The sequence below is a fragment of the Natator depressus genome, chromosome 3, assembly GCF_965152275.1.
Source record: "Natator depressus isolate rNatDep1 chromosome 3, rNatDep2.hap1, whole genome shotgun sequence".
Classification (NCBI taxonomy): Eukaryota; Metazoa; Chordata; order Testudines; family Cheloniidae; genus Natator; species Natator depressus.
Genome location: NC_134236.1, coordinates 83,081,335 through 83,093,505, shown reverse-complemented (window position 1 = coordinate 83,093,505; position 12,171 = coordinate 83,081,335). Strand labels below are relative to the sequence as shown.

The following is a 12,171-nucleotide window of genomic DNA, read 5'->3' as shown; positions in this document are numbered from 1 at the left end:
CCAGCAGGAAGTTCATCCCTGCTGAGCTCTTCCTGCAGGGTCAAAGGCATCTATAAAGCCTCCCAGGCTAGCATGCAGCTGCTCTAACAAGCATGAGTCAGCACCTGATCTCCAGCAGATCAAGTTTCTGACTCTCCACAGGAACTTTTAACTCTGGAAGAATAACACAGGAAAAAACCATGCCAGGAGGCTGCATTTGAATGGCATTTCCTTCTCCCTTACTGGCTTTGATCATAGAATATGTTACAGAGTGCGAGGCCTGTGTTTGGATCTAGTGGACGGACTTTAGAAAGGAAGAGGAGCTGGTCCCTCCATCACAGGGACGATGATCTACTGAAGACCATGAAAACAGATCGCTAGTTCAACGTTTGCATTGTCTTGTGTGGGCTTCCAACTTGTGGAAGCCAAGCAAGGGTTTGATCAAATCAAAGAGAAGAAAAAGAAAACTACCAGTGATAAAAGATAAGCTGTTGTAGGCATTGCATGGTCAGGGTGAAACTCCAGCCCGACGGACATCAGTGACCAAACTTTCACAGACTTCAGTGGGCCTGTATCTTTTCATATTAGAGAGAGCTATTTTCTTTTCTGTAATTGGAGATCCCTGGTTTATCAATGCCTTCATCAGCTCCCATAGGACAAAGAAGGCCCTTTTTTTTCCCCCACAGAACAGAGAATACAAATAAAGCTCAACAGAAGCATTGGGCCTGATTCTGATTTCATATACACCAGTGACTCTCAGGAATAGTTCCGTTGATCTCAGTGGAGTCACACTGGTGTAAAACTGGAATAAAGTGAGATCAGAAGTGGGCCATGTACATATTGTTTTAATTTTAAGATTTTCAATTTAAAAAAAAAAACATAAAATTGTTGAGCTGGAATTGTCTAAAAGATAAGAAAATGTGCCATGACAAAGGAACAAAGTACCTTTAAAATCTCAAAGCAAAACTTCAGCATTATATTAAAGGCATTTGCTGCATTTAATTGGAATAATTTGTATCTGATTATTTTTGCAGCTGGTTGGTGTGATTGTAAATCTAATGAACTGTTAAGATGTCTAGAGCTTTTCATATGGGCTTTTTAAAAATATTGCTATTTAAATTTAAATACATTAAATAATACAGGGAAGAAAAAGGACCTGATTCTTCTGTAACACCAGTTTTACATCATTGTAAGACAACTGACTTCAGTAGAGATGCTCTTGATTTACACTAATGTAAATGAGAGAGGAATCAGGTTGTTGGTCATCTTTGCAATTAAATGTAGTAATTACAATATATTTATACAATAGATGAGTTTTTGGTTTTGGTGCATCAGTTCAAATACAAGACTGTGGTATGCAGAGTCAAATGGGTTAGCCGGGAAGCCAGTACAGACATCAAAAATCTTGATTTTTTTAAAAATTCCTGGCAGATTCAAGAGATCACTAGTTCATAGTCTCCTGGGCAGAGGACAAAAACTTTATTGCCAACATTTGATGTGCTTCTCGGGCATAAGATAATTGACACTGTAGTAATTACACAAGAACTATGCACAAGAAATCTAGAACAGAAGAAATATTATAGCAAGTATGTCAGAGTTATTGCCATTGCACGTGGATGAGAATCTTAGAATTCAAACAGAAAGAAGCTGGCAATCTTCCCAAGAAACAGTTATATCATCCACACCAAGGGCTTATGACATAGCTGCCTTTGTGGGTCACTCCCACAGAAGGAATAGAAATCACTAAACAAAACCAAAGAAGACACTGTTTCCCTGTTTCCTGAGGACATTCAGAATTCTATTTACAATGCTTGGATCATGAGGAAGTGACAGGCGCCCACCCAGACACTGACAAAGTAAAACACACAGAGCAGCAGACACAGGTTCCATGAGGCACGTTCCCCTCAGGCCATTGCAAGAGGCGCTTTTTTGAGAACAGGAAGTGGCTTTGTGATAAGAAAGCCTCTGAGGTTCAGAGACAGTAGTCACGTCATCTGTCCAGCGGTTTCAGCTCATCTGTCCTAACCACCTTCCTACGTGTATGTTGTTTTCATTGGCAGTTTTAGCATGTGTGGTTGGTTTTGGTTTATTATGCTTTTGGTGTTTGAAAATCAAACATTGGAAGCAAAGTCAGTCTCAGACTAGCACACTTGTAGTATGTTCATTACCCTAGCAGCACACTCCCTCCCCCACCATCTTTTCTCCACTTGCCAGTTCCTAGGCCTGTGCTCAGAGAACTTTATGCTTCATAAAACTAACTTCAGTAAAATAGACTCTTGATGTGATAGTGTAATACTATCCCAGGGGATGGCTTAGAGCAACTGTATTTTCAGTTGTTAAGGCATTTGTGATCTGAACATTGAAGAGAGAGGGAGTTCTATCAACACCTGGGCTTTAGAGTGAAGCTCTTGGAGATGGACTTCATGCCAATGCACCAGGGGCAGGCACGTGTACATACTGTACAAGAACATACAAAGTGGTGTTGTCAAGATGACACACTTGTATAATTGCATACCCTGCCATTTGGTTATGCCTTGTGTGGAACACCCTATAGCTTCTATTGTACTTTACTGCTTGGGTCCCAGAAACAACAGTGCTAGGAGCATTAGAAATGCCTAAGGTAGGTAGATAAATAGAGAAAAAGTTCAATAGTGAGGATCCTTTGGCTTACAAAGTCAATTTGTTCTCTGAATGTACTCAATATAGTCAAGAAGAGAGGGTTCTTTGAATCATATTGACTGTACTGGCTTATTACGTGAATCCATTCACATGTTTTTCCCACTTAAGAGGTTTATTCCTTTAAACTGTCAGATCATCATTTGCATTCACTCCAGGTGATACATACATGGACTGTAACTTCATTGAACAGGTTATTCCTGTATCAGATGTCCACTGAACAGCATTTTGTATTCAAATATAAGACATGCAAAGGTTGGAGTGGGGATGTAAGGGCTAATCCAAAGCCCGGTGAAGTCAAAGGAAAGACTATGGGCATCTTTCCATTGGCTCATGGAGTCTCTCCATTGACTTCAATGGGTTTTGGATCAGGCCCTTATTCCCTGTCATTTTGTCCTTTCTCATAAATGAACAAATACTTATGCAAAGTACAAACCCATGCTACTTTAGGTTTCTGACTGCCTGAGAGTCTCCTCTGTGAAGTATTATTTTTTCAGTCCTTATAAAAAGCAAACTAAAAAGAAAAAAACTAACTTTTTTGTGCCAAACTTTGATGTCTGTGTCTGTGAGTCACACCCAGGATGTTGATATGCTTCATCTTCTGTTTCTTTTCCTTGGAAACCACCTGATTCTAAGATGATCTGAAATCTCAAGAAGAATTTTTGTTTTGGGTGGCAGTAGAGGATCCGAAGGCATCATTCAGAAAGTATCACAGTAAAAAAACCATGTACTGTATAAGAAGGAAGGAAAGAAGCTGCGGTGCTCAAGATACAGAGAACCTTTCCATTTGACTCACGCTTGTTCAACCTGCTGCTTTTAACCCGGCCTCTGTGCAAGAACAACCTGCATATACAGAGGAGATTTTGACTTTGTGTGAAGATAAGATTTACACAGTGGGTTTCCACATAGTTCCTGAGTTAGTGTTGTTCATCTAGGGAGCCTAACTGCACCACCCCTGGCCACTCTGTTAATTTAGACACTCTATATTTATCCTACAGCATTTGCTTTGCTCTGGTGTACGGCATCTACCATTTGCTTGAGAGTGTTGTGCGGCTGGTGTTAAGCACTAATGATTTGTTAACTGGTCTGCAAATCGTACAGTACGTCATGGGTCTGTTCACGCCGAGCAAGTCCCCATCGTTTTATTAAAAGACCATCGTTAACATGTTAAAAGTAAATCTATTTTTGTGGGGTGTTGGGGGCTTTTTGTTTTTCTGATCCAGTAATAAACAGCAACCAAAAAAAAAAGTACAAATAAATGCAGAAATGGGAGTCTTGTTTGTCAATCATGTACTCGAAATTTATTTTCAACCTTTTGATTAGGCAAAATATTTTTGAACCTCCATGATAGGTTGAGCCCTACTCTTGCAAACACTTATTACCAGGCATACTGCTCACTCTTGTAAATAATCCAATTGAAGTAAGTGGGTCTACAGTACTATATTGTCAGCCGTAAGCATTCAAATCACAAACCAGGTCCCCAGAATCATGAGATTTTTAAAAATAATTTGGGAGGGGTTCTTTTTAATTGCCTTCTGCTTTCTTAGCCATGCACTTGGAGCATATTTTCAGGCTTTTCTCTACTACCATGAGGGCTAGAAATGTATTTTTAACAATGAAAGCTGGGATTCTCATTTTATCACTTGCCTCAGGGAGTGGGGTTTTAAGAAAACCACCAGATATTATGAGAATCATGGTAAAATCACACTAGTTGGCAACACTGCATTACCAACCAGTAATGGGAGGAATGGGACCTGGATTGTAGTCCAGAAGAACAAATGGCTGGACAGACAAATATATGAAAATTCAATTTTTTCTTTGGGTTTTCACATCTTTCGTTAGTGTTTTTTTTTCCAGAAGCTGTGAAGAATCTTTTTTATTCCCTCAATATTTTGCATATGTTTGTACACTTACGTTGTTTATTAAAAGCTGAATGCGAGAAAATGGGCTAGATTCTGCTCCATTAAACCTGCTCAACTCCATCGGCTTCACGGAGTTGTGGGGGAATGACAGAACATGGTGACAAAAACCTGCTTATTGTAGTTCAGTAACAGATGCTAGAAAAATTGTAGAGAGTAAATATTTAATCATAATAGTGGAAAATTGCCTTTCTTTAACATACTTCCCTTGGTCCCAATCTTACACCCTTTGCTCCTGGGAGTAGTTCTTGCACATCAGGTAGTCCCATTTGAAATCAGTGGCACAACTTGTTTGAGTAAGGGTTGCAGTAAGACAAAATAATAAAGTGAAAAAATTGCCTTGACTTTTGCAGGGTTTGAAAAATTATTTTCAATGTAAACAACAAAAAATGCTTGGTGTTTTTTGTTGTTGTTTGTTGATTTGTAGCTCCTCTGCATATGAGTCACTTGTCCTCGCTGCCTCCAAGACTGGATACTGTTGACATGCAGTCTCCAAGAATACCTGGTAGAAAACGAGGAAGACCCCCACTCCATTCTACTCCGATGAAAATGGCTGTTCACAATCTCTATTCAGCGCCGTCTGGTTCCTTGCCAGTAGTGAAGATCCCAAAGAAGAGAGGAAGAAAACCCGGGTACAAGGTACATATACTCAGCCCTGCCACTCCCCAGGTTCCTCTGCCGTTAATGATTGTGTCTCTTGCTTTAGGATATAGTACAATAGACATGAAATTTGAAATATAAGATAAATGCATCAAAGGCCTTTGTGGTGCAATGCAATAATAGAACAAGAACTAAGCTTCTCTTCAAGTAATTCATCAAACTGATAAAAAAGGGGGGAAATTGCAAAATTGTTGAAAATGTTTTCATTTGGAAGTATTTGAAAATAACTTATTTTTCAAAAAAAAAATTGGGAAATTTTATTCACATTTTTTGGTGTTCTGATTTTTTTCTTCCCTCACCCACTCTTATTTTTCTTTTTCAACGAGAAACGAGGAAAGAAACGGGAATTGGGTGGAAAAAACAGAAGTTTTCATTAAAATTACTTGAAATTTGGGGAAAATGGATTTTTAAAAAAGAAATGTGTATTTTTGGAGAAAAGGCCATTTTTCAATGACATTTTTTGGTTTGAAAAATTGTGACCGGCTCTCAGTGTAATGCATTACAGCTAGGGTTCCAGGGGAGTGCACTGACAGCTCTCAGAGACTTTGGAGTTTAGAGTGTCCCCAGACTGAGACTCCTGAAGACGGAACGTGTCTCTGTCCATGAGACGATATCAGCACAGGCAGGAGTAGCGCCAGCTTCCCCAGGCTTCAAACCTGACCTGGAGGAACCTCTTCTAGGAATAGAAGGATAGTTCACTTCCAGTCGCCATGCCTTCAGCTCTCTGCTGAGGCTGCCAGCTGGGCTGCTAGTTCGTGTCATGGGGACACTTGCCAGGTCGCAATTGGACTGAGCCCACAGACTTCATTTAAACTAGGTGAGGAGAGAAGATTTAAAACCTGTCGCTGGTAGTGAACTGGAACTTTATGCCTTAAGGGTATGTCTACACTAGAATCGTAAATTGACCTATATTAGGTAATTACAGCAACCACAGTAATTACTGCAGTGGTGCATGTCCGCACTAACCTCTTTGGGTCTGTGGTGTGTGTCCCCACTAGGAGCACTTCCACCGACCTAAGAGGAGCAGTGTGGGGAGCTGAGAGCCCGGGCTCTCAGCTCTGCTGGCAGCTAAGCCTGGCTGCCTCACAGGCTCCCGGCAGGCGGGCCACCCTCCGCTCCCTGTTCCCCACCAGGAGGAAGCTGCCTGGGGCTTCTTGCTCCAACTCCCAGCTGGGAGCAGGGTCTAGCCGCCCAGCTTTCTTGTCAATTTCATGGCTCCAATGTAAGTAATGCAGAGTCTATACAGATGCTGCCTCACCCTAATTAACCAACATAAGCCCTACGCCTCTCGTGGAGGTGGAGTTATTATGTCACTGTAGTGGGGCACTTACATTGGCGGGAGCAAGGCTGACACTGACATAATTAGGTCAACGTAAGCTACCTTATGTCAACCTAACTATGTAGTGTAGACCAGGCCCTAGTGAGGACAGCCTCATCTTTAGTTCTTGCTATGAAGACAGTAGACCAAATTCTGCTCTGAATTTGGGGGGAGGGGATTTGGGCTGCTGGAGATTATCAAATGTAGGTCTTTATCACTTCTCCTGCCAAGGAAGACGCTGCGTGTTTGGAGCTAGCCACCAAGCTGTGCCGTGGGAAGAGCATGAATAAGGAGAATGTGTTCGGAAGTGTAAACAAGCTAGTTAGTTAGGTGGGTGTTGTTGGCAGCAGATTGCTCTGTTGTTTTCTAAGTGCATTTTTGAAGGCAGGGAGATGTATAATGCATGTTTGTTACTCGTGTTACTTTATTTCACCCGGAAAATTATAGACACGCAGGCTGTTTCTGAAAGATGGCAAATTGCCAAAAGTTAGAAAATAATAAACTGCTAAAGATCCTAAACAGAAACTCCAGTGACTCCTGTGAACAGGTAGTGCCTTTTCCAGTCTTCCTTAAAGAAAAGCCCAAACACTGGTTAATTCTCTTCCTGGGAAACTCTTCTTGCGCCATCCTCTTCTGGGATTTTGTCGTAACAAATACATTTACAATAACGTAAGGTTCACCTCAAGCTTTCTTTCCAGGTCTGGCTGCTTCTCAAGCTCCCACTTCAGGGCTGCTCACCCTCGACTTACATTCTCTCTGCTCAAGCTGCTCCTGCTTCTCTTATATCCAGGTGGGATAACGAGCCACTTGGCTCTGTGAGTCAGGAGAACCCACTCAGTCCTTTCCGAGCTCAGCCAACAAATGATAACAGGACCAGGTAACATTGCTAGCCTGTTACACCTACGCACTAAAGATCCCACCTACAGTTGGAAATCCTTTGTCTTCTAAGCCTCCCCAAGGCTTCCTGAATAATGTTATTCAACCTCTCATTACATGTGCCTCTTCTGTTATTTAACACTGAGAGATCTCAAGCAAGCTGGGGCCCCATTGTGCCCCATGACAATCCCTGCTCTGAAATGCTTACAGTCTAAGGCACCAAGGACATGAGCCATACCCCACTGGAAGGATTCCTGTTGACTTCAGAGCCCAGTTCAGAAAGGACTTAAGTATGTGCCTAACATTGAATTCAGTGGGACAACTCATGTGCTTAAAGTTAGACACATGCTTAAGTGTGTTACTGAATCAGAACCAGAATCAGAAAAGAGGGAAGGGAAAGATCTGGAAGAGCTGTACCCTCTGCTACTGCTTGCCTACTGCCTTCTGTCAGACCTCGCCAATGCTTGATGTGAGGGGTTGAGGGCACTGTGGTGTATTGGCTCCTCCGAGCGTCCCCTTCTAGCCAGAGGTTCCCAGCCAGTAGTAATCAGCCATGTGCTGTGCTGTCTGCTGCTCAGACCCAATGCTGCAGGAGGCTGCCCTCAAACCACAGGGCCTGGCAAAAATCCTGCCTTAATCTGAAACTGCCTGATTTTAGCCCCTCCCCCCATCCCTTTGATGGTCCCTCTTATCCAGTCTCCTCCCTCTCTGCCATGCTCTACCTTGTTCCTGCGACTATGACTATGAGTGGCTAGATGATATTTAAAAACAACGAGGAGTCCGGTGGCACCTTAAAGACTAACAGATTTATTTGGGCATAAGCTATAAATCTGTTAGTCTTTAAGGTGCCACCGGACTCCTCGTTGTTTTTGTGGATACAGACTAACACGGCTACCCCTCTGATACTAGATAATACTTAGTCCTGCCATGAGTGCAGGGGACTGGACTAGATGACCTCTCAAGGTCCCTTCCAGTCTTTTGATTTTATGATTCTATGACACCTTCCTCATCCTCCCCATCCATCCATCTTGCCCTCCCTTGCCAGATTTTGCCTTACTAGGGGTGAAGAATTTTCTCCTTCATCCCATACTAATCTTACCATAGCACCTTGCACCATCTCCAGTGCCTCTCTCTCCGCCCACTGATACTTTCTCCTTCCTTTGCTGTCTTCTCCCTGCCCTCACCACTCATCCAGCACCTGGTTTTTCACTGTCCCCTCATGCAATTGATTCAGATTTTTAAGTGGCCATCCAGAGGTCCGGGTGCTGTGCATGCACACACACTAAAAACAGATTCACCAATGGCTAGAGAACATCTCCCAAGTCCTTTACCCAGTTCCCATAAAAAATGTTCCCATTCGCCTTTTAAGATTTCACATTAGTAACATACTTGTGAATAATGTAAGCGAATGACAAAGTAGCATTAAACACACATCCAGTTCAATTACAGGCTTTGGTGTCCGCTATGGAAATACTGAAGGATTCTATAGTAACTGTTCAAAATACTGTAGAAACATTATTACAAGTAGTGGTGTTTTGAACAATTACTGTAGGATGTTGTGGTTTATTTATTTTAATACGGGATAACTAGCTATTTTCCGGTACACTATTTATTGTTTTATTTAAGAGTTATTATTTATGTGGTGCCAAAAGGGTGCATAATAAATACCAGTGTATTATGTCAGTACACTGGAAGTGGAACTTTTTGATTGTTTACACTAAGTATTTATTAGTAGCAACATTTGCACCCTTGCGGTATGTTTATACCAAAAAATCTCCAAATGCTCTCCAGTGCTTGGATAATACTAACTCTGCTTTACAGATGGGGAAACAGAGTCACAAGCTGATTAAATTATTTGCCCGACATCACAACAAGTTCGTGTGTAGAGTTGGAAACAGAACCCAGGTCTCCTGCTGCTACCACTGCACTAGCTGGCTCCCATTTTTTAGTACGGTAGCACTGCATTTCAACTTTAATCTGAAAATGTTCTGGCGAATTTATTTCTTCATCCCAGTCCTCCCCTCCTCGGACTGTAGTTTTACCAAATACAGAAGACTTTCAGCAAAGAGAAGGAAACAATAACAGGATCTGAAACAATGGAACTGCAAAGTGAGTAGCAGTGGCACTGCAGTTATGAAATATATAATGTAGCCAATCCAAATGTTTAAAAAATTGGATCTTTAATGCCTCCAACCCTGTTGAAGAGAGAGTTTTGTCCCCAAGAGACGTAAAGCACTGCTGCAGCCAAAAGAAATCAAATAGACTTGTTTCAAATCGTCTTTATGTACTGATTCTCCAAGGCATTGAGCACTCTGTTATACGTATTTGTCTGGCTTGCATCACTGCAGTAAATGTGCACCACACCATCTTTAATGTATTTATCCTCACAACGCTGCTGTGAAGTAGGGAAGTGCCAATATGCCCATTTCACAGATGGGAAGCGGAGGCACAGAGAGGCTAAGTGACTTGTCCACGATCACACAGACAGCCTCTGGTGGAGCAGGGAATTGCACCTGGGTTTCCCAGGTTCTAGACTAGTGCCTTAACATTCCTTTATTTCTTCTTCCAATCTCCATTCCCTTGAGTGGGAGTTGAGGAGTCTCATTACTTTGTCCAAGTCCTCAGCACTTTCCATGCAGTGACACCTTCAGGGACAGAGCCTTAGCTGTACACATGATCGTAGGTCCATAGATCTGCTCCTCCATTCTGACTGAGCATCAATAAGAGTTTTACATAATTAGCGGAGGATGGTCTGGCAAAAAACATTCCCTCTCCTGGGTCTCAGTGGCTCCACATTTCTTGGCAGCATTAGGAGAAGAAAGAAAAGCAATGAATTGGAGATCATTCATTATTTATGGGATCTGCTTTAACGCAATCATTTCTGGCCTCCAGTGTGTGTGAATGGCATCTTTAGGGGCAATGCTATTTCTTGATGCAGGAAGGACAGAAATAAGACATCTTTTTCTAGCTGCTGGCTTAAGTTTCTGAAGTTGACATTCACAGTCTGTAACATTCAACACATCTGGCCTCATGCTATTTATTTGCTTTATAGGATTTGCACACCAAAGCAATGTTTCTGCTAAGACTCTATGTATACGGTGTCCTCTGCTGAAGTGCACAGCTCTCAATAAAAACACACTCTGAGCGCCAGTCAAAGATTACATCTTGTGATGCGTAGCTCTCGCTTGATTTAATTAGCTCACAAATTGTATGACTTTCTGATACCATGAGACTTCTATGCATTTTTAAAAGCGACTCCATGCCCAAATGGCAGACAACCAACTTCGATATAGCAACCAGCGAGCTGCATTATTACAGAACAGATGGACAAATGTTTTCTGAATTTTAGCAAACTATGAATTTACAGCCTGGATTTAAATTTATTTTTGACTGAGATTTGAACAACAAAGACATTTTATCATACACAATGTAGAATCTAATGACCCATGGACTTTTTTTACATAGACAGCTATTTGCTTTTAGTGTCAACGTGTTTCGAAAGTCCCATACCTCATGTCAACATGCCCCATCATCCAGTGAAATTTTCTCCCTGAGACACTGCTCATTCAGCATCGCTCTTGTTCTAAGATTTCATCAGATGTTTTCCTCCTGTTCTAAATGCTTTTCCTTTCTGATTGTGATGACTGTTATTCATCATGACTGTTATGAGATAAATTCTTATCTCAAGTAATTTATAGGGTTAAACAGATTCTGATATGTCTCACTTTTTTTGCCCTTGACATATTGCTCTTTCACTTAACTGGAACAAGTATCCTGTTGGGAGTAGTCTCTTTGTACTGCTGTCCTAGTCACTGTATAAACATATCAGAAGTGATGTCTAAGCTACATTAAATCTCTATCCTTAGAGTTTTTTAAGGCCCGGCTTGACCCAAAGCCCTGGCTGGGATGATTTAGTTGGGGTTGGTCCTGCTTTGAGCAAGGGGTTGGACTAGATGACCTCCTGAGGTCCCTTCCAACCCTGATATTCTGTGATTCTATGATTAAAGCTGCGATGCAAATCATGACAAATGATGGAGTGAAGTGTTAATGCTGACACTTGACCCATAACTCATTCCACGTCCATGGGGTGTTACCACAGTATACGGTAGAGTATGTTTCCAGTAGGGCTGAGTGAATGAATGATTTTTTTAGGAGGGTTGGGGGGAGGAGTCACAGACCTAACCAAAAAATTCAATTAAAAAATTTGGTTCACTTTGAATTGAAACTGACTTTTTCCTGTTTTTCTTGCTGAAACGATAAAAAAAAATCATTTCAGGTTGAATGAAATGTTTTGTTTGACCTGAAACAAATGTTTTTCAGGTTTTTGCTTGATGTCCTTTTGGGGGTATTTTTTATCCTTTTTATTTGCTTGTTTGTTTTAAAGAAAGTAGTTAAATTTCAAAAGGAAACATTTTGAAACAAAAAGTCACTGTTGTGTTTCAAAATGGCTGAAACAAACTGTTTTGACTTTTAAAAGAAATCTTTTTTTCCCCCGTACAATATTATTCACCGGATTCAATCCCAACTTTGCAAATAGCTTTGGCATCTGAAAAAAACCCTTTTTATCTAATTTACTATTTGCTGAAAAAAAATTCTCCCAGCTCTAGTTTTCATTACCTTCTGGTTGAAGACCTCTGGCAATATCTCTAGTTTGTGTAACAAGCATGGGCCCTGATCCCACAGTCAGATTTACAAAGGTGCACCCTTGAACCTACTTAGCCAGTGAGCCCCATTGACTTCAGT

At 41.4% G+C, this 12,171-nt stretch overlaps 1 protein-coding gene across 2 annotated transcripts in view; it reads left to right on the top strand.

Annotated features, from left to right (window-relative positions):
• The window catches only part of SCML4 (Scm polycomb group protein like 4), a 103,950-nt gene that overhangs the window by 40,524 nt on the left and 51,255 nt on the right, over positions 1–12,171 (top strand). For both annotated transcript variants that reach the window (XM_074948196.1, XM_074948197.1), the window contains exon 2: positions 5,002–5,213. In XM_074948196.1, coding sequence (XP_074804297.1) covers positions 5,002–5,213 — 212 coding nt within the window. The remainder of the gene's footprint in view (positions 1–5,001; positions 5,214–12,171) is intronic.